The 21,146-nt window shown below is 37.0% G+C and overlaps 1 protein-coding gene across 3 annotated transcripts in view; it reads left to right on the plus strand.

Annotated features, from left to right (window-relative positions):
* Positions 1–21,146, plus strand: part of LOC145680645 (uncharacterized) — a 193,673-nt gene that overhangs the window by 66,612 nt on the left and 105,915 nt on the right. For 2 of the 3 annotated variants that reach the window (XM_081751349.1, XM_081751350.1), the window contains exon 2: positions 525–3,162. The exons of the other annotated variant lie outside the window; for it this stretch is intronic. In XM_081751349.1, the coding sequence (XP_081607475.1) occupies positions 525–1,649 (1,125 nt within the window). In that variant the 3' untranslated portion in view covers positions 1,650–3,162. Of the gene's footprint in view, positions 1–524; positions 3,163–21,146 lie in introns of those variants that run through there. 3 annotated transcript variants of the gene reach the window in all.

The following is a 21,146-nucleotide window of genomic DNA, read 5'->3' on the forward strand; positions in this document are numbered from 1 at the left end:
CCATATAGCTGTTCCAAAGTATTAACTTGCAAAGGGTTGTCTCTCGAACACAATGAAAAGTGCATTAACGTAGAATTTCAGAAAGGGCTGTGAAAGTCTTGTTAGCCTCCACAAACATAGTTGTAGAAAGAATTAAATGCAATAAAAGATCAGTATGCTTTTTAAAATATGATGAAATAGAATATTTAAAGTTTTAAATATCAAATAAATGAATAAATAATGTGTAACAGAGCAACTGTTTCATTCTATGATCTTCGAAACCATACAATGAATTTCATTCCTTTTTTTTTTTCTGTAACTGTTACTATAACTTAGCAAATGATCATCATATATATATTTCAACTCTCAACTTAAGAATCTTAAGTTATTCGCTAGTTTTAATCATCTACAAAAGTTGAAATGTCTGACTTAACAAATTTCATTTGTAGACTACTAATTTTTTTAACGTTAAATGTTTCCAGTGTTGTTCATTTATTTGTGTAGTATTACTGAATTATAGTTCTAGGTATTTCGTTTTGTTTCAGACGAAGCGTAGAAACCACCAACCAGGCAGGAAAATGTTCTCCACCAGTCCACAGATATTCACTCAGCTAAAGAGCCACAGGGTGTTCCACGAAGAGGATAAAGTACTAAAGAGGCTGTACCAATGTAATATTTGTGGCCGGCGATTTATTCAGCAAAGTCGTTTGCAGCAACATACTCGCTGTCATTATGGAGGCAAGCCCTTCCAATGCATTAATTGTCCGCGAAGATTCACTCAAAAGATTCATCTTGAGCAACATCACAGAGCGTTTCACGAAGAGAATGAAGTGCTTAAGAGACCTTACCAATGTAATGTTTGTGACCGGCGGTTTATTCAGCGAAGCCATTTGCAGCAACATACTCGCTTTCATTATGGAGACAAACCCTTCCAATGCATTAATTGTTCGCGAAGATTCACTCAGCAGGTTCATCTGAAGCAACATCACAGGGCGTTCCACGTTGAGGATGAAGTGCTTAAGAGGCCGTACCAATGTAATCTTTGTGACCGGCGGTTTATTCAACAAAGTCATTTGCAGCAACACACACGCTTTCATTATGGAGACAAGCCCTTTCAGTGCATTAATTGTCCACAGAGGTTTACTCAGGTGACTCATTTAAAGCAGCATTACAGGGCGTACCATGAAAAGAATGAAGAACTCAGAAGGCCCTACCAATGCGATATTTGTGACCAGCGGTTTGTTCAACAAAGTAATTTGCAACAACATATCCGTATACATTCTGGAGAGAAGCCCTACCGCTGTTTGTATCAACCATGTAACAAAGCATTTGCTACGTTAATTCAATTGCAGTATCATTCACGTCGTCATGAGTTCAATAAACCATTTAAATGTACCAAATGTTATAAGTGCTTCATGTCAGGAGAATTACGTGAAAAGCATATGACAATTGATCATCCACAATTGTTTCACTGCAGAGAATGTGGTAGGAGTTTCGTCAGAGAAAGCTATTTCCATAGACATTCGTTGATACACGGATCAGATCATTCGAGTAGATACTGTTGTCAGCTATGTGGCAAGAAATACGTCAATGAAGGCTTTTTAAAGAAACATGTAGTGAAGTGTGAAATGCCTGCAAGGAGAAAAAGAAGCAATTCCGTTGAATATTGATATTGATATACTGTATTAACATTATTGCCGATCAATTTCGTATATTCAGCGTTATTTTGACAGTTTTGATTTTAATATTTGTAATTAATAAGTCTTACTTTTTCTAATCAACATTTTATGTTGATACTGTTATTATAATGTAATTTAGGATGTTACTATCCGTAAATGTACAGTCGAATTTTCATGCGTAGTAGCTGTTAATAGCAACACAGGCCTGCGAATTGAAATTTTTGTTTTGCGACATGAAGATAAAACAGATGTTACCTAATTTCTAACCTACCGTCCATTTTCTTTATCACGTAAGGATTTTCTACAATGTTTAAGTAAAATATTTAATAATCTACTGGTTTCTTATAAATGTTCAGTATCAACAATATATCAAATATTTGTAAGACTAACTTACCACAACAAAATGAAATGAAAACATGTATAAAACATTTAAGTAAGCTTGAGATTCCAATTTTAAAATGTTCGGGCATTTAACCCTTTCAAATGATGGCTTTTTTGAGGTATTTTGTAGACTTTCACTCAATCATCTATTGCGTCAAGACTATTTATCGTAGGATCATGGCTCATACCCCGTTTTGTTTCTAGTAAAGCAGTGTTTCCAACTGCGTCCGTAAAATTTCCCTAAAGTGTACCAAATGCGGGAAATTTCTGCTCAAAGTGGGAAAAGGGGTTTTCTTTTTTAAAAATCCCCTTTTTTTTATCGCGAATAGCTCTCCTTTGTTATAGGGTACGATCATGCGAATGCTACTAAAAACAACTGCTTTATGGTGAAGAGAATGAGATACAAAGAGTGGCCCTGGGATGAATAGTTTTGATGCTACAGCCGATTTATATATTTTCTCTTGATAATACCCTTTTAGTGAATTTCTATCATCATCATCAAGACTGTTCATTGTGGGAACATGAATTGTACCTAGTTTTCTTTGCCATGAACCAGTGTTTCAAAAGGTACCACTCGCATGTCTAGCATGCACCATAGTGGAGAAAATTCGCGAGAAAGGGAAATTTTTGTCAAAAATCCCCTTTCCCTGATTTTGGGCCCCTCTGGTCGGCTCTGGTGTCAATCCACAGAGCCCAAAAAATCTCACATACTACATACTATGTGTGATAACTGTACGAAGTTTCAATGTTATATCTTGAAGAGAATGGGTTATCCATTGCTCACATAGGGGAAAGCTGGTATTGTTTGCACATGGGGCAATATTTTTTCCCTCCCTTATTTTTCAAGATATAGCATTGTAACTTCGTACAGTTATTACACATAGTATGTAGTATGTTTGAGATTTTTTGTAGTATGTTTGTAGTATGTAGTATGTTTGACACAGGGGCCAGCCAGAAGGGCCCAAAATCGGGGGAAAGGGATTTTTTGACAAAAATCCCTTTTTTGCGGATTTTATCCACTATGGTACATGCTAGAGACATGCGAGTGGTTCCGTTTGAAAGACTGGTTCATGCCAAATAAAACGAGGTACGTATCATGACTTTAGAATAAATAGTGATAATACTGTAGATACTTTACTAAAGTAATTGACTAAAAATGTGTAAAAAAATGAAAAAATAAAGAAATCGAGATTTCTTTGACACACGTCTGTTGACTCTAGCAACATGAGTCATACCTCATTTTCTTCAGCGTAAGGCAGCCTTTCAAATGGTACCACTCAAATTTCGCTATCGTGTGCCTGTGAAGAAAAAAATGGGGAAAAGGGAAATCTTTCTTTAAAAATCCCCTTTTTCATTTTGGACGAGATTTTCCCGCTTCTGGTACACGATAGGGAAATTTGAGTGGTACATTTCGAAATCCTGTCTCATAACGAAACCAACGAGGTACAAACCATGATTCTAGGGTAAATAGTAATGTGTCGGATTTTTTTGAAAAAACTTCTCAAATATACCTTTTTTTAAACCCATCGTCCATGTTTGTGATGTCACAGCCCCCAGACAGAGCACGCGAGGCTGCAAAATGCCCATAAAATATGTTCTATGATGCTTCCATATTTGAGTGAATGCAAAAAATCCGGTCTAAAAAGCTTTACTAAAAGCAAATTCCGAAGGTCGACGCCATGACACAGGTGTTGTGCCATCATAATTTAAAAGGGTTAAAGAACCTTTCTGCAAATGTTCATTAAAGCAATACTTCTATATGACATACACTGTGTGGTGATACATATATAAATGCATAGATTGTAGAAAATCCGTACGTAGTGTGATGAAACTACTAATGGTTTTGTATTCAGAACACTAGATTTGACTTCAAATATTTCGTGCCGCAAATCTTCGCAGGCCTCTGTAATAGAAACTGTCTAGAAATTTCAGTGGATGTGTCTGTATTTCGAATGAGTTGTATTACCTGGAGCAGCAGTTACTGTCCTTCGAAGTAATCCCCGTTGAGGGTAATGCACTTCTGAGGAATAACTGTACAAGTCTTAGAAACTCCTGACATACTCGTCTTTAGGGATGGCCTTCAGCTGTGTTGCAACATTAAATTGGATGTCCGAAAACCTGTTATCCTTTAGGGCTGAATTCAATTTGTGGAACAGGAAAAAGTTCAGGGTAGACAAGCCTGTAGAATAAAGATGGGCTGAGTTGAGTTGATTTTAACTTCCCTTTCGGCAGCGAGGCTATATGAGACAGGACCTACAGATTAACGTGGAATCCGAACCATATGAGCTCCCGCTGGGAGGAATAGGGTGAGTAATTGAGTGACAGAATCCCCTATTGGCTAAGAACTTCTGCACCAGAAAGGCATTGTGTGGCTGGGGATTGTCGTGGAGCAGGGTCCAGTCGCCTTGCTTGGCGTATTGGCAGCGTACCCGCTTGATCCATTGTAGCAAACTTTTCATTATATCTATATAAGTAGCGGCATTTAACGTATTGCCTTCAGGAAGGAATTCTTCATGGCTGAGACCCTCAGAGTCGAAGAACAACACGAGCATTGTCTTGATGCGAGATCTCACTTCGCACCTTTTTAGCTTTTCGATGACCCTGGTCACCGCCACTCCGTTACTTTGACGCTTGCTTTCGGGGTCGTAACTCAGGCACTAAGTTTCGTCGCCCGTGACTACCGTTGCAGGAAATTTGGGTCTCTGCATCAAGCGAAAATTGTATTCGTTCTGGTGTCCAAATATGGGTCACTAGTCTTGAACAACGCTTGTATTTACCCAAATCCTGGGTCACTATAAGGTGGGCCGTCTTAGAACCAATTCTCACTTCATCCGCTATCATTCTCACTCGCACGACAATCCTGGGCCAACAGTTCCTTAACTTTCTGTAAGTTGTCCGGGGGCGTCTTCCCGGTTGTCACGCTTCTTGGAAACGTTTAAACCACTCACACTTCACGGTGACAGCACGTTTTTCGTAAACTGTTGTTAGCGTTTCATAAGTCTTACGGATTTTCCAAGTTTGACACAGAACAGCATTTTCGCTCACAGCTCCATTTTGGTATCCATTTTTTGATTTCGACCTAGTGCACTACACCTTCAATGTACAATGTGCTGTTTATACCCGATAATCGCACTCTCATCGCTTCCGCTCAGGAACTTATTCAGACTTGTCATGATCTGTCCGGTGCGGGATGCGGCGGTGACGCACTCTTACGACCGTGAGCAGTAGGATGTCATTCACCGAACTTTCTGGACAGAGGTTGTATGTTTACCCAAATAGAACCATACCATGCAAGCATTACCGAAGTAAACAATTACATTTGTCAATAGTTAAATCGTGCTTTCAAATTGATAGCCATTTTTTTTTTTTTTTTTAAATGGTCTCTGGTTGTTGGTTATATTAAACTTTTATCACGCTTCTAGCCTCACTCAGATTCATCCACCAACAGATATATTACTAGTATTAATTAATTATAGTACTTTACTTCCAGAAAACTTTACTAATAATTTAAATTTTCTTTAACATGTAACTGTATTTATGTATACAGAAAGTGTTAGCATGGTTATAATTGGCAAAATATCTGGCTTCTTTCCGTCATAGAGTTCTCTTATGAGCTGCAGCCAATGAACAATGTAATTGCGTAGGCCAGTATTAACCAAATGACGGCCCACAGGTCGAATCCAACTAGCGAATATGTTCCATTCGGCCGACCCTCATGAAACGTACGATTTGTTCCTTTCTTTTTAACCCCATGCGTAACAGAAAATGAAACTGGCCATTATAATATAGGAATCAAAACTTTTAACTGTGAATGTCTTCTGGTAATAGTTTTTTTTTTTTCTGTTCGTGGTTAGTGGAATTCATTCCTGGTATGTTTGAGAGCGAATATACGACTTATTTTCGTATTTTATCGATGTAAATTTTTAAATATTGTTATTCTTTCTTGGTTTACTGGCATGTCTGTTACAGCAAAAGTCGTAGATTTTAGTTGGCGAAAAGAAGAACTTACTTTCTGTGTAGAGTCGCACAAAAAGTGTAAATTTATTTCCTAGTAGCTCAATATTTCGAAATATTATGATAGAACACCATGGAGTTTTTAATATTGGTTGACTTCAATCTTCTTCATTTGTTGGTGGAATGAGCAGGCCCGTATTTATATATTGTGCGCCCCTGTGCTCTAAATAGTTTGCCTCCCTCCCCCCGCACAGTTTTTTTTTTTTTTTTTTTTTTTTTTTTTTTTTTTCAAGAAGGAAACCAGTCGTGATTTTGCAAATATACTAGCTCTTGTTAAGTAGCACTTTAGGTACGACAAGTTACAAAAGTTACAACATAATTTTAAATGGCCTAATTCTCTCAATGATTATATATGATGTTTTTCCCAAAGGTGTGCGTTTGATTCGAAGGTTCCTGGGCAAGGTGAACCCATGGTAGTTTATCATTACTTTCCATGGGATGATGATGGTGTACTAAGGACAGGATCTACAGCTTAACTTGGGATCCGAACCACTTGTGTCTCCGCCGGTAATAGAACCCGGGACCCCTTGATTACAAGGGAACGAGCTTAACCACTCATCCATTGGAGAGACATTCTCTCAATACTGGTATGTAATATATTCAAGTGGGTTTTAATTTACTGTCCGAAGAAAATGCATTCTATTACTTCTTAAGCTGCCTATCTGTAGCGCTTTTCAATTCTAGAATCATAGTAGATAGAAACATGAAATTTTAATGTGTTTTAAAGCTCTCAGAGAAATGATCAAAATGGCTTGTTACAGGTCCCTAGGTCACAACTGAGCTATGTTGGGCGCAAAATCCCCGTAAGAATAACATGAGTGTGTTTTTAAAATAATCGAAAACGAGCAATATTAGAGTTGAATTCATAGTTTTTGGAGTGGTTGAGATGAATAATTACAGTTGTTATCCACCTGAATTTCAAGGTCATATCCACTCCCCAGGGAGGGGACGAGATTTTAAAAGTAATCGAAAACGACAGATATTGGTGTTTTCAGGTGTGTTCAGACAGAATTCACAGTTTTCGAGGTTGCTGAGTTTAACGGTATCAGCTTACATGATGTTCAAGTTCATCCTCACCCCTTGGGGTGAGGTGGGAGAGAATGGCTTTTTAAAAATAACCAGATAAGCTAGCTAATTAATAACTACTGTAATTAACGCGAATTAAACACATTATCGTATTTTCTGACGCTTGCGCGGGACTCTGCTGGTTGCTACTATTAAGTATTACTTTATTGAGAATCTTTTTTTTTTTTTTTTTTTTTTTTTTAATCCTAAATTTTGCCGCCCTGTGCTCGAGCACAGAATAGCACATACCTAAATACGGGCCTGGGAATGAGTCTTTCATTTATGACGTCACCCAGTATTATAATTACTGGAAAAAATGCCATTTTAATGTATACGCATTTCAGTGTAATGTGACTAACTAAAAGTGCACTTGAATGCATATTTAAGAATTATTTTTCCACGTGTGTAGCGTAATTTCTCTTCTGTAAAATCTAAATTTATTTAGTTTACATTAAAGCAAAGGTTTGAGTTGAGCATCTTAATCGACAATTAACTTGATTCTGTATATCTATTACGCAGGTATTGTAACAGATATAGCAATAAGCAGGCAATGTTTAGTTTTTCGATAAAAAGCAAAAGTTTATTCGAAAAAATGTTATTTTACATCTTAATAGGTGCATACATTATGGTTAAACGTGTAATACAATATCTAGCGGATGTCGCCACGGCTCAGCATTCACATTTTCTTTTTAACGAAATATTTTCTACACTGTTCCGTAATTGCGACGAATTTCCGGAATGATAAATTACATATCTTTCTTCAGTGGGAGAATTGTGGTTAGCTTATTTGCATAGACACGAAATTTCATATAATCGTAAAGAAACAGTTTACATGATATCAAATCTCAGGATATCGATAGTTGGTTGTAGTCGTTACGCAGTCTGAAAACAGTTCGCCCAAAACTACTTTTATAAGTATATACATATGTAATATACATAACGGAATATTTTGTAATTGAAAATATAATTCACTATAATCAATTTGTCATTACTATATAATTTGTATTGTCATTACTATTATAATATGATATAATAATCTGTCATTACTATTATAGTAATATCTTACATATAGATCTAGAGTTCTCATTGTGCGTAGAGGCGGCCGGTGAGGGAAGTTAAATATCGATAAAAACATTTTAATGTTAACTAAGGGAAGAATATAACCTAATGTTCTAATTGTTGTATCGAAGAATTGGGACATTAGGAAACTCTCTTCTTCCATTAGTTTGGAGCAATAGAATTTCAACTTCTCCGCGGCTGTTATGCGTCGTAAAGCATAATATTTAACAGTGTATCTGAATTTTATGTTAATAAATAAAAGGAAATCATAATTTAATTTTGTATTTCTTTGATTACTAATTGTTTGCTTTATTTCATTTTTTTTATATATTTACTAAAGTCATAAACTAAACAGATAAAATAGGGTGACAAGAACCGATTTTGTGGTTACAAAGTAAGTGAACCAGGGAGATCATTTAGGTAGGGGAGGAGGGGGAATTGCCCTCCCCCAAGAGTTTGAGGAACACACACTTTAATAGATTGAATATACTAGTAACGTGAGTCTATGTAGGTGGTGCTCAAGCGAAGTCTGAAATGACGCCCCTGGGTTGAATATATAATATTGAAAGATGGGCATTTAACTGTGATGAAAATAATCTCACTTGTTTTCAAGTGCTGTGAGCATCGCTGAAATATCAATTTCTTTAAAAACTCTTATTTCAGGTGACCAGTTTGGAAAAGAAAATAAAAATTCAGTTTTAGTTAGTGTTAGCATAACTCATTACCAATTAAGGATAGTTTATCAAAAATAAGCCTGAAAAAAATAGCTTAATTCCTTCGAAATGAACATAACTTCCCCTTACTTTGAGATAATAAGTTGTCTTCCTGTTTCTCCGAATACCTTAGATCACCCTATTATCGCATACCTGAACAGTCGATCATATTACTTTCAGTGGAAGGGAATTTAGAAAGGTATATTTCGTATCTAAGTATCAGTTTTTGGTAGTTTTGTGTGTATCATGTTAACTTTCTTTTAATGGCTTGCTAATCTCAAACAAAACTTTCCACGTAATTTTAAGTATGGAATAAGGTTTTACCGTTTCACGGTACTACCTCTTGATTGTCCGCCCCTCATTAACTTTCGAACACACGCATCTCCTTAGCCGTCTCCGCTGGCTAAGTGGCTAGCATACGCGTCTTTGAACGACATGGTAGTAGAGCATTTATATTTGAACATATTACGGTGCATCGGATTCCAACTTTAAAAAACTGTAGGTTCACGTCTTAGTTTCGGAGCTGAAAAGGAATTCTGAACTTCAACAAACATCTCTTTCCTCAAATTTTTAACGTTGATTTTTATTTTCCTCATTTCCACTTTTTCAAAAGAATTTTTTCTGATTTTAAAAACATAGTTGACAAACAAGCGAAGAGGAGAGGTGAAGATGGAAGACAGTTTTCCTAAAGTGTCGGTCGTTGATTGTTATGAATAGTAAAAACAAATAGGAATAGAATAGAATGGCAATATGAATAGAAAGAGACAGGCGCATCTTTCATACTTATTTTAACTTTTTTTTTTTTTTTTTTTTTTTTTAACAATTCGTAGGTTAAAGGAATTCAGTACCTTTCCCTTGCGCGAATGTGACGCCAGGTCAGTAACTAAGTGGTGGCCAGGACCTGAATCCTCCTGCGACCATTTCCAGTCTCCCCTGACAGTTGTAGTACTATGGAGCAGACTTGGCGTGGGTCAATAAAAACTTGACCCACCACACACCGTGACCCACACTGACCCACCACCCACCATGAACCACTCTCATCCACTGAGACCTATTCTGACTCACCAAAATCCATCATCATCAACTCTGAACACGATCCACGGCCTCTTCTGTACTGACTAAAGAGTTTACACTTGTAATAAAACAAGACTGTGAAATTGTCAGTAATTGGAGTTTGAATTTCTAGTCAATCGCTCAAGCATCACTCTGTTACAATAACGGTGGATCTGACCTTTACGATATAAAATGGTAAAGTGAATGTCAGTGAGGAAATTGAAACAGTTCGAGATGGGGGGGGAATTAGTGTGTGTCTAAAATATACTTGTACTAAGAAAGTATTCTTGCAAGTGTTAATTTCTGAACGCATTCCAAAAGAAACTTCTATTCGCAGGAGAGTACCCCTGCACAATATGGAAAAGGTTATGGTTTGTCAGTTCACAGTATTTTTCTCACAAAGGACTTGAAAAATCAGTTTTTCATAGTGTATAAAGGTGCTCGGGTACCCTAAGTGAGAGCATCTCCATAAAGTATGCTCATAATTGTAATTTGTGTAATCACTAAAACCACGTTAAATTTAAGTTACAAATATGCATAATTGCAATTATTATGAATATTTATTCAAAGTAGTTTACCTAAAGCAAAGAAGAGACTTACTAAAAATTAGGTACAAAGTTGAATAACTCAAATAAGCCATTAGTAATACAAGTATACATATTCCATAACTCGTAATTTTCCACCTTAAAACAAATCTGAAATCGGGTTTATTTCCTGTTAGTAACTTTTTCGTGGTAAATCATCCGCAGCGGAATGATGTCCATCCTTCAGCCAAGAAATAACTAGCTCGTCTACTTTGAGCTTGTCTAGCGGTGGGCCATTAACGTTGATGAATAACAAGTTAGACAATGTTTGAGCACTTAGTCTATTTCTAATATCAGTCATCTGTAAATTCATAAGGGAAAATTCCCGTTCGCACTCTGTCGTGGAAATTGATAACGCTTCTATCCGATTTCTGCAACTCCTCATCGACAATCTGCTTGTTAGACGTAAGTCTGATAACGATTTTTCTTGGTCCGTTTTGAAATACTCAGCAAGAAGTATCATCTCTCTATCACCATACAACATCTTTTCCGTATCGACCATGTCAGTTGGCAATGTCGACTCATGGAGAACAGAAACTTCATATACCACGCCTTCGAAAGGGAATCTTGTGAATAAATTATCAATTAAAGCCTGATAAACTGATGATTTTTTTTTATTTGTTTATAAATTTCATTTCTGTAATTACACATGAAGGTTTGATATTACCAAGTTCCCTCCGCCGTCTAGAAAGAGAAAGGGAACGAGGTTCCTGCAAAGTGTTCAGAGGTGAATGGGGATTTCCCTCCTTTTTCCCCTTTAATTACCACACTGCTGTTTGCCATCTGCCAAATTACGATGAATTTAAATTATTATAGTATAATTATTTCCTTGTTGAATTATCAATACTTTTCACCGGGAAAAGGATGAAATTTGAAAGTTCCAAATCATGGTAAGTAGACCAACGTAAAGGAAAAAAAAAAAAGTGTAAAATTTTCCATATTATTATGCGTACAATCCAAACTTAAAATGTCTGTGTAATTAAGTCTACAGTACAAATTTTATGCCCATTTTTCTCACAACTTTGAGTTGATTGCCCTGTGCTGTAAGTGCTCCATATAATAAACATAAGTTTCAGGAATTATTGTAGTAAAAAGCAATCGATATATGAAGCCAAGCACTGTATTTTTTGTTTCTGATTTTTTTTTCTTAAATAACATCGATCGTTTTCGATCATTTTTACCAACCAACTCACTAACAATTTTCCATATATAGCAATTGCCCCCCCCCCCCCTTCCCACATAAAGGAGAATTTTTAAAAAAATGCTAGGACACATTCTGTTTATTTCCAATAAAGAGTTAATACACTGAATTTCAGCTCCGTAAGTTTAACGGCTTGCGAGGTACTCATTTTTTCCCCGCATAAATTCGGATTCTCACTACCTCCTTAGGATATTATGTATTATAACAAAAGCAATATAACATCCCAGTTTGGATTAAGGCCTAACTATATACCAAAAGTAATTTCATTTGACTTTGCAATTTGACCGTGATGATCAGGCACACACAGTTACATTCATTTTTTTATCTAATAATTTATATATTACATTGATTCAAAAATGTATTTTTTCCAGTAGTTAGCTCCTTTAAAAACTCTCAGGCCTCGAAAGTCAAGTAGAAGTTTGTCCTATTGCTATAATTACAATTTCACATATCAGTATCCAGAAGTGCCTGAAGTTTTTTTTTTTTTTTCACTTTGTTAGATATACTTACCTCAGGTAAGTAGACAGAAACAAATGGAAAAGCAAGGGAAATGAAGGTCTTGAAAGTAAAACTAAGACAAATTTACCAGTCTTCAGAAGATACTGTCTACAATGCAGTGAGCAGAGGGTCGGTAGTAGTGCTCTCACCGAGTCGGGTCGGGTCAGCTCGGGTCAGGTTGTCGAGTCAGGCTACTCGGGTCGGGTCAGTCGGATCAGTTCACTTTGGTCAACTGAGTTTAGGTTGAGCTTAAACTCGGCTGGAGTCGAAAGCTTCTGTTTTTCACTAGCTGCCTAATTAAAAATAGCAATTTTCAATTGATTTTATAGAAGCCATAAATCTATTTTGAACACTTGCAGCTAGTGTTTTTGTGGTAAATGCTTATTTTTGTACTTGTGTGTACTTTAATTTTTGAATGTGGAAGATTGATTTTACCAATCGACCGTAATATTAATATCTACGCCAATATGGAGTCTGGATTTAGAACAAAACAGAACAGAACTAGTTTAAGCAAGGCCAAAAGAAAGATTGGATATGGACGACCAAGCCCAAGCAGGGCTGCGGTGGCTCAGTGGTAGAGAATTCATCTCTGGTGCATGGTGTCCATGGTTCGATCCCAGCTTGTGCTAAGTAGGCTTTGTGGTGGAGAAACGCCGTGTAGTGGGTTTTCTCGGGGTTCTCCTGTTTCTTTTCACTTTCTTCATTCCACCATTTCATTCATTTCTCATGGTCACCGTATCCTTTAGCCTCGGTGCAGAATCGAGGGACCTTAAACTGAATATTTCATTTTATTTCACCAAGCCCAAGGACATCGATACAAGAACAAGATAAAGATTGGATATACAAGACGAATTGCATAGTAATCTTGCTCTTGGCCTTGTTTTGGTGATCACCAAGTAGCGATGAGCATATTTTCTTGCTTTCCGTATAGTATGAAAGACCATAATCAAAATCACACTTGGTCTTCATTTGTACCGATGAGGCGAGCATTCTTGGCTCTTGTATAGCATGAAAGACCACCAAAACTACGAAATGCAGCACCAAGACTTGACTGCAAGACAAAGAATAAGACGCAGTATTGATGACCAAGACTCAGGGAGCAAATTGTTTGAAAGTGACGAAATAAAATTAGTACTTTGTAATTAAATATCATACTGTATTTTTAAATTTTAAATTACAAAATTCATATTATCTTCTTACGTGCAACTATATATACTGTAAAATACGTTTTAATTACCAAGAAAGTAAAATCAAAGTGGCACGGGTCCCGGAATCATAAGAACCTATTTTGGAATGAAAGTTGAAGGCTTGGAAAAAAATCACAGGTGTTCTCCTGTTTCCTCAACCCTTATCATTGTAGTTAAACGAATTCCTTTTGTCTCCGCCAAGAGACTCTTGCTACTGCCTTTCGAGAAGACCCCATGCCGTCCAAGCAGGTGAGAACACTGACCTTGAATAAAAATTTCGTCACATAGAACTAAAGCAAGAAAAAAAAAAATAAATTCCTCCCACGTCGAACATTGGTATCAGTTATAAAAAGAAATAACCAAACCTGAAAAGTGCCAAATATTCATTCAGATACAAATCCCCCGCTTGATCTAGCTAGTGGTTAACGTGTAAGACTACGGTATACGTGGTCCGGATTTAATTCTCAATGGGAGTGCATTTTGGCGTTCACCCAGTGTCGTGACTATAGTGCTCTCAAACGGATCGGGTTGTCGGGTCAGGCTACTCGGGTCGGGTTGTCGGGTCAGGTCAATCAGGTCGGATCACGGTTCGGGTCACGGGTCGGATCGGGTCGGTCTTCAACCCGACCCGACCCGTTGAGAGCACTAGTCTGTAGATCATACTGTGTCGGTGGGTCGCAGTGGGTCATGGTGGGTGGTGGGTCACAATGGGTCACATGCTGTTGACCCATGACCCACTCAAAACTTGACCCACTCTATCTCTGCTCATGACCATCTCCTGTAATAATTGATAACCTACCGACAGTCTCTCTGCCAGTCAAATTCAGCAGTAGTTTTCTGTTCCAATGCACAACTTATGCACTCTGAAATTGTTTCTTGTAGTTCTGTGAAACTTCACTACAGGTTTTCTCTCAGCATCGGTGAATGGAAGACCCATTTATTGCTAGTTATGGCCTAATGCCTCTGCCGTCACTGTCAGAATATGTATTGCGGCTCTGAGTGACCTTTTATTGATTAAGAGCAACACCAGTCTTTGAGTAATAAAATTAGTTTTTCCTTCTTTTACACCTCTTGGACGGTCCGGGCACACACGCATATTTATTTAAATTTTCTTTAACATTCTCAACTGGATTTTCCTCTTCATTACTTGAACTGCTCCATGTCTTTTGGCGTATAAAGTTCAAACAAATCATTTTCAGAAGTGCATTTTCTTTCGCGTTCCTCTTTCGTTTGAAGCCGTGCATATCCCTTTCGTTCTTTTCACGCCAAACTCATATCTTTACTTTTAGTCGTGTAAGAATTACTAATCTGAAAAGGAGAAATCTTTTCAAAGGATTCTTACATGACTAAAGCTATCTTTAAAATGGTGCCAGATTTGTGCTTCTGGTAAAACGATACCTCAAAACGATGTCACATGACCCTCTTTCTATTTAAAAATTTTGACCTGAATCCAAGATGGCGGATTTCAAGATGGCCGCAATGGCAATACTATACAAAATTAGATATGTTTCTTTCTCTATTTCTATTATCCAGGGTATCTTTGCATTATCTTTAATGTTTCTAAATTACATGAGTTTATTCCGGATTATTCCCATATACTATGTACTGTAATCGGATTCAAAATTTTAGGTCGCTTGGGGCATCATGTAATATTATTCAATGAAGCTAATTTTTCTCCTGGCTTAATTTAGTTCCATATGGAACCATTTTAGGGGGGGGGGGTGAGACCAGCCCGATCTGAAAATTGATATTTATGGACCACCTCTATGCATGTTAAACAAAAGCTCCTTATTTAGTGTTTACAGTTTTGTTTTTGTTTTATTATGGATTTGCATTTAAAATAAATATATAATGAAGTATGAGACAAATACTGTTTCTCTGTTCCTACCGGATGCGTAATAGTTGCTTTTGTTTGCCATTCGGAAGGCTGTACAATACCAAGATTTCTTTTTACAAGGGATCATGTTTGAAACGCGTGATGATCGTTTTACTTCACAATTTCGTTAAAGGAACCTATTTCTTCTTACATGGATGATAGAAGTAATAATAATAATAATAATAATATGATTGTTATTTATTATTATTATTATTATTATTATTATTATTATTATTATTATTATTATTATTATTATTATTATTATTATTATTATTATAGGAGGTTGAGGAGGGGAAGGAGTAGCAGCAGCAAATTTCAGACGTGGCTTGGATAGTGTGTTGGAGGTTTGAATCTCGCGGCAGTCTATCCAGATTGTCTATTTTGAGTCTTACCAAATGAATATCGGACTGGTACTTAAATTGTAGGCGCTCGCAGATGATTGCCGCAAATTATATCTTAAGTATTCAGTAATAATCAGGGCCGGATTAAAGGAGGGTCTTAGGGGAGATGTAGCCCCGGGCCTCCAGGTGGACAGGGGCCTGTACTCTGATCAAAATCTCAACTGGCTATACAGTATAAAAAGAGACAAAGATACAATCATCATCATCATAAAATAAAATGACCAAAATGTGGAACATATTCCCTTCACTTTCCTACTGTACTTGAACAGAAAAGTATAACGCGAAGTCAGCTGGGACCACATATTTTATCTAGTCCCGGGCCTCCAGATGAGTTAATCGGGTCGTGGTAACAATGTGTTTGATTGAATAGTTGCTTTTGCAATCCACTGAACGAATCATACTGCAGCCGTTCCCAATTCCTGGGTCGCTGAACCAAATTGCTCTTGTTTGATGCGTGCTTTATGCTGATCTTTTTTTAAAAAATGACGTCATTTCTCTTTTTTTCCTGTGTTCAGCAACTGACTCTACGTGCGTGCTAAGACAAATCAGATGTGATGTTTACATCCGCTTACTAGTAATCGCACATTGAAGGAGAAGCAGGTAGGTAAGGCGATATTAACACTAGCAGTCCACTGGACGGTTTATTCTTACCACAACGAAACATATTTTATACTTCTTAGAAATGAAATCTTTAATTTCTACATCCCACGTTCTGCCGGCTAGGCTAAAGGAGACAGTGATTATGAGAATTAAAGGAAATGATGGAATGAAGAAAATGAAAGGAAACGGGAGGACCCCGAGAAAACCTACGCACGCATACGGTGTTTGTCCGCCACAAAATTCACTTGGCGCGAACCGGGATCGAACCAAGGACCCCATGCACCAGAGGTGAACGCTCTACCACTGAACCATCACAGCCCCGATATTTCTTAGTTTTACTTATGTTGTGGTGATAGTTTGACTTTCATTTCGACAGTTCCTTGTGTATAATGTTTTAATTTTTCTTCAAAAGAAACTATAAACTTAGCAAGGGAGAAACAATCAGAAACCGTGGGTGGAGTTCGTGCTTTCAACAGGTCGGGTTGCGGTTTTTGAAAGAAAGCTTAAACTAAAACGCGGAATACTTATATAGTGCACCATATACAGTACTAAAAACAAGGAAATTACAAGATTTTATACAGATTTAATAGCCTAAGAAAAAGTCTGTGATTGCGAAATGATTGAAAGATTTTGTTTTCTGTGCTTCTTGTTTACTGTTATTTTCTCCTAAAGATGTGGAACTAACCTGGATAAGAACAGACGTTGTTGGTTTAGATCATTCATCGCAGTTATATATATATACAGTAGAGCGTCGATTATCCGAACGTCGGTCAACCGAACGACCGCTTAACCGAACTGTGTACTCGCTCGCACCTGTTACTCTCCCACCCTACCGTCCATCATCCCCCTCACTCCCAAACCAAGTTTCCCCACAGTAGTCGCCGCACTGAGCCACCGCTGGCGGTACATTGCTTCTAATGGGGTCTTCATAAGGCGCTGCTGACCGGCCAAGCCGCCAGTCGCTGTGTTTCAACAATCAGCACACTTCTGTCGGTTTGGCACTGGCTATAGAAGTCCAGTCCAGTCCAGTCCAATATAGTTCGATTATCCGAACAAACCAGTTTTCCGAACACCCATGTCCCCCAATTACTTCGAATAATCGACGCTCTACTGTATATATATAATATGAGTCCCGAAAATATTATGTGATAGCTGAAGATTACATTTAAGGTTTTCATTTGTTACTTAATTGAATTAAAGAAAGAAGCTAATAGTGTTAATTAAAGGATGGAACGAGAGAAATTAGGTTTAGTCTAGGCACAGGGAATTTTGCACATGACCTTAGATTTAACCTTAGTCTATCCTTAGATTGAACCCCCACCTCAATGAAGCACGAACTGCCATTTGCTTCATATGTTAACACGACAAAATAGCAGTAGAGGCCTAAATTGAACAAAGCGGCAAGATTTTAAATTTCAAAAATGTGCACAGTCCAAATTGCTAGAACTACAGAAACGAAATGTAGCATGAAGGTTTAACACCAAGAGTAAGTTACGTGGAAAATACAAAGTGCTCAAAACGTACCCATTTGGAATCTATTAACATTCTATGTTGAAATTGTGGCCAGCTCAACAGAGGCGGCTTTAGGATTTTAATTTGGGTAAGCCCGCTCCGTCGCTTATGGATACATGTCCACATTTGATTGATTAATGGGGCCGCGGTGGCTCAGTGGTAGAGCGTTCACTTCTGGTGCTTCGGGTCCCTGGTCCGATTCCAGCCCGCGCCAAGGGAATTTTGTGGTGGACAAACACCGTGTGCGTGGGTTTTCTCGGGTTCTCCCGTTTCCTACTACTTTCTTCATTCCACCATTTCATTCCTCTCTCATCATCACCGCCTTCTTTAGCCTAGCCGGCATAACCGTGGAACATAAAAGTTGAAGATTTCATTTCATTTTTGATTGATTAACCCTAGAACTACCAAGTGGGTCCATTGGACCCGTGATTATACTTTTCAATATTTTTATTCTCTTCATGAAAGTTAATTTGTTGCGCTGTATTTGTTTTTTCATACAATAAAACAATGTGAAAATCTCATAAAATTACTCCATATCCTCGATTCTTAATTATGGTCCATTGGACCCGAATGGTAGAACATGTGTGTAAAAATATATGGTAGTTGCAGGGTTAATGACAGTATGAAATTACTTTTACAGTAGTGGTTGTTGTTAAATAATTATCTACTATTAATATAGATAGTGGAAATTACTCTTCGTTGTATTTTCAGCGTTTATATATTTTTCAATTTTTGGGTAGGTCCTTGCCTACCCGCTATAGCCGCCACTGCTGCTCAAACTGCTTAGCCAAAGAAACGAAGCTTGGGATAAAATTGACATCGAGTGTAGATTAGCATAATATTTGAAACCAGTGGCGGCGATTGGACGTTAAAAGTGGGGGGGGGGGCAAGACATGATCTGAATATTTGCATATAAATGTTAGTTTTCCTGCTTGTTTCTAATATTTTGTTTGACGAAAGGTTGTGTAACTAATAGGATACTATCTTCTTCAGTTAAAATACTGTATATAATATTTCATATTTTATTAAGTAAATTGACAAGAGCAACTCCAGTAGGCAGTAGCCCTTTGTACTCTAAACAACGAAAGTGTAAGAAGAGATTTGATTCCTTGCTCATGAACATCTTAAAATTCTGTATGGAAAACTGATCAGATTATTGAATAACAAATTTGCAAAACAAATAAATAGAAAGGATAATATTAATCATAGCAATAAATAATGATTAGGGGCACGAGTTTTTCACACTAAGAATTTAAAAATTTCGCGTTTCGTTTTTCATATTTCGCGATTTGTCGCATTTTTCAAATAACTTCTGCATTTTTTAGCTCTTGTGAAAAAGATATTCCCCCATATTTTTATAATTGTATCTTCTATTCATAGATCACTATAGAAATAAACCATTAATAACCTAAAAACAAAATACACTGAATATTGCACTTGACATTGTAAATTTCACTTATAGGAAATTATATTTTTTTAAAAAAAAAAATCAAATGAAAGAAAATCGGTAACTAAACTTACTGTGAGTAGGAAAGGTTTGTTGTCTTGTGAAACACTAGGGACAAGTTACATTTAAGCATTAAACATAAGCATGTTACACATTTCGACAGTTTCCTTCATTGTTGTACGTTTGCCACTTATCACCAGTCCATACTTGGGGGAAGAAAGCTCTCACAATTGGCATTGCTTGTTGGAAGCCACACATATGTAAGTGCGTTTACAACAAACTTCAAACAATCATCACTTCAGAACTTTTGTCCATTCAAAATATTCATTACACTGTATTTTCCAGACGAATCACTTGTGAAGAGTTCTTAGGGTACTCTGTGAAACTCCAAATGCGGTACTTCATAATCAGATGCTTTCATTTTTTTAAATGAAGGCCAAGCTTTAAAAAAAAAAAACTTCCTTAACGTAACAATGTCTGGTTCACTGCTACATGCAATTACAGAAGGATCAAATAGCTTTCCCAAAGCATCATATACTTCTATAGTTTTGGAGTCTTCTCTTTGCGAAGAAAGCTTCAAGGATGATTTTTATGCACATTTTTTAAGTCACATTCAACACTAGCCCCTTTTTACTTCGTAACAAACGTAAGTGTGCTTTACTTTTTCCACCAAAGAGGTCCTGCAACATGTTCTCTATCCGAATCACCCTAAATGCACCGTTCATGCCACGTTCTAACGTTCCAACAGCGGAAAACTGGTGTTTCTAAATTAATGGAGACGTATGTTTAAAATTTCGCATTATATCGCGAACTGTTAGAAATTTCGTGCAAAACTGCCAATTTCGCGTTTTATCGCGCAACAGAAAACAGCGAAAATACACATAGAATATTACAAACGTCAAGAAACTGAAAATTACTTAATTCTGACGCATTTCATTTTGTCGCGCAATGCGAAAAACTCTTGCCTCTAATAATGATGTTTGTTTTGCAAAAGTTATATTGAAACAGGGATTAATGAACAACTTAATTTTTAATTCCACACATGCTATTAAATGTATATTATTACTCTTAGAAAATGAAAGACAGTAAATACTACAAGCATATGCTACGACATTTAAAGAAATATTTGCTTTTGCAACTTCCCAAAACATGTTCATTGTCATTAGGTGCAGATTTAATTTTCTTGGAGCACATCAAAACACAACAATACTTAGAATCACTCCATACTCCAGTTATACAAAATAACACTAAAACCTAGAATTAAGTTGAATTCACTAAATTTAATTGTATATACACTCGTACACCTCTAACACACCACTTCATTCATACATTACCTACAAAACAATGGAAAAGGTAGAAGTTCTTTCTTATTACGCTTCCCCCCCCCCTTACTTTAGAAAGAAAAGACATTTTAGGAACTGTCAATTTTTGTGCAATTAAAAAATAACTTGTGAAAGACTTTTTTTCTTTTGCGAAATGCTCTCTGAATTAGTTTCAAAGCGGCTAATATATCGAGACCTTGTAAGAAGTGAAAGTATGCTGAAATTGTTGTGCTCCAATAGGTTAATTTTGGGGTTATTTTCTGTGGCAATTAAAACGCAATTCCTGTAGTTTTCTTTACTCCACGGGAAGACAACCAATACCTACTCACGGAACGGCAAATATATGGCACAACGTTTTCTATGAACCAGTAATGCATACAAAAACTTTACATTTCTAAATGAAACTATATACATTAATGGGTTACTTCAAAAAAGTCGAGGGGCAACTGCCCCCCTTTGCCCCCCCCCTAATCGCCGCCCATGTTTGAAACACTCAAAACCGATATATGACTGAGAAACGTATGAATGTGAAGTATGGGCATGCTTTCCATACATAAATTTGCTGGCTGCCCTTA

The sequence above is a fragment of the Thermobia domestica genome, chromosome 3 (genome assembly GCF_964235325.1).
Source record: "Thermobia domestica chromosome 3, izTheDome1.hap1.1, whole genome shotgun sequence".
In the NCBI taxonomy this organism is placed as follows: Eukaryota; Metazoa; Arthropoda; class Insecta; order Zygentoma; family Lepismatidae; genus Thermobia; species Thermobia domestica.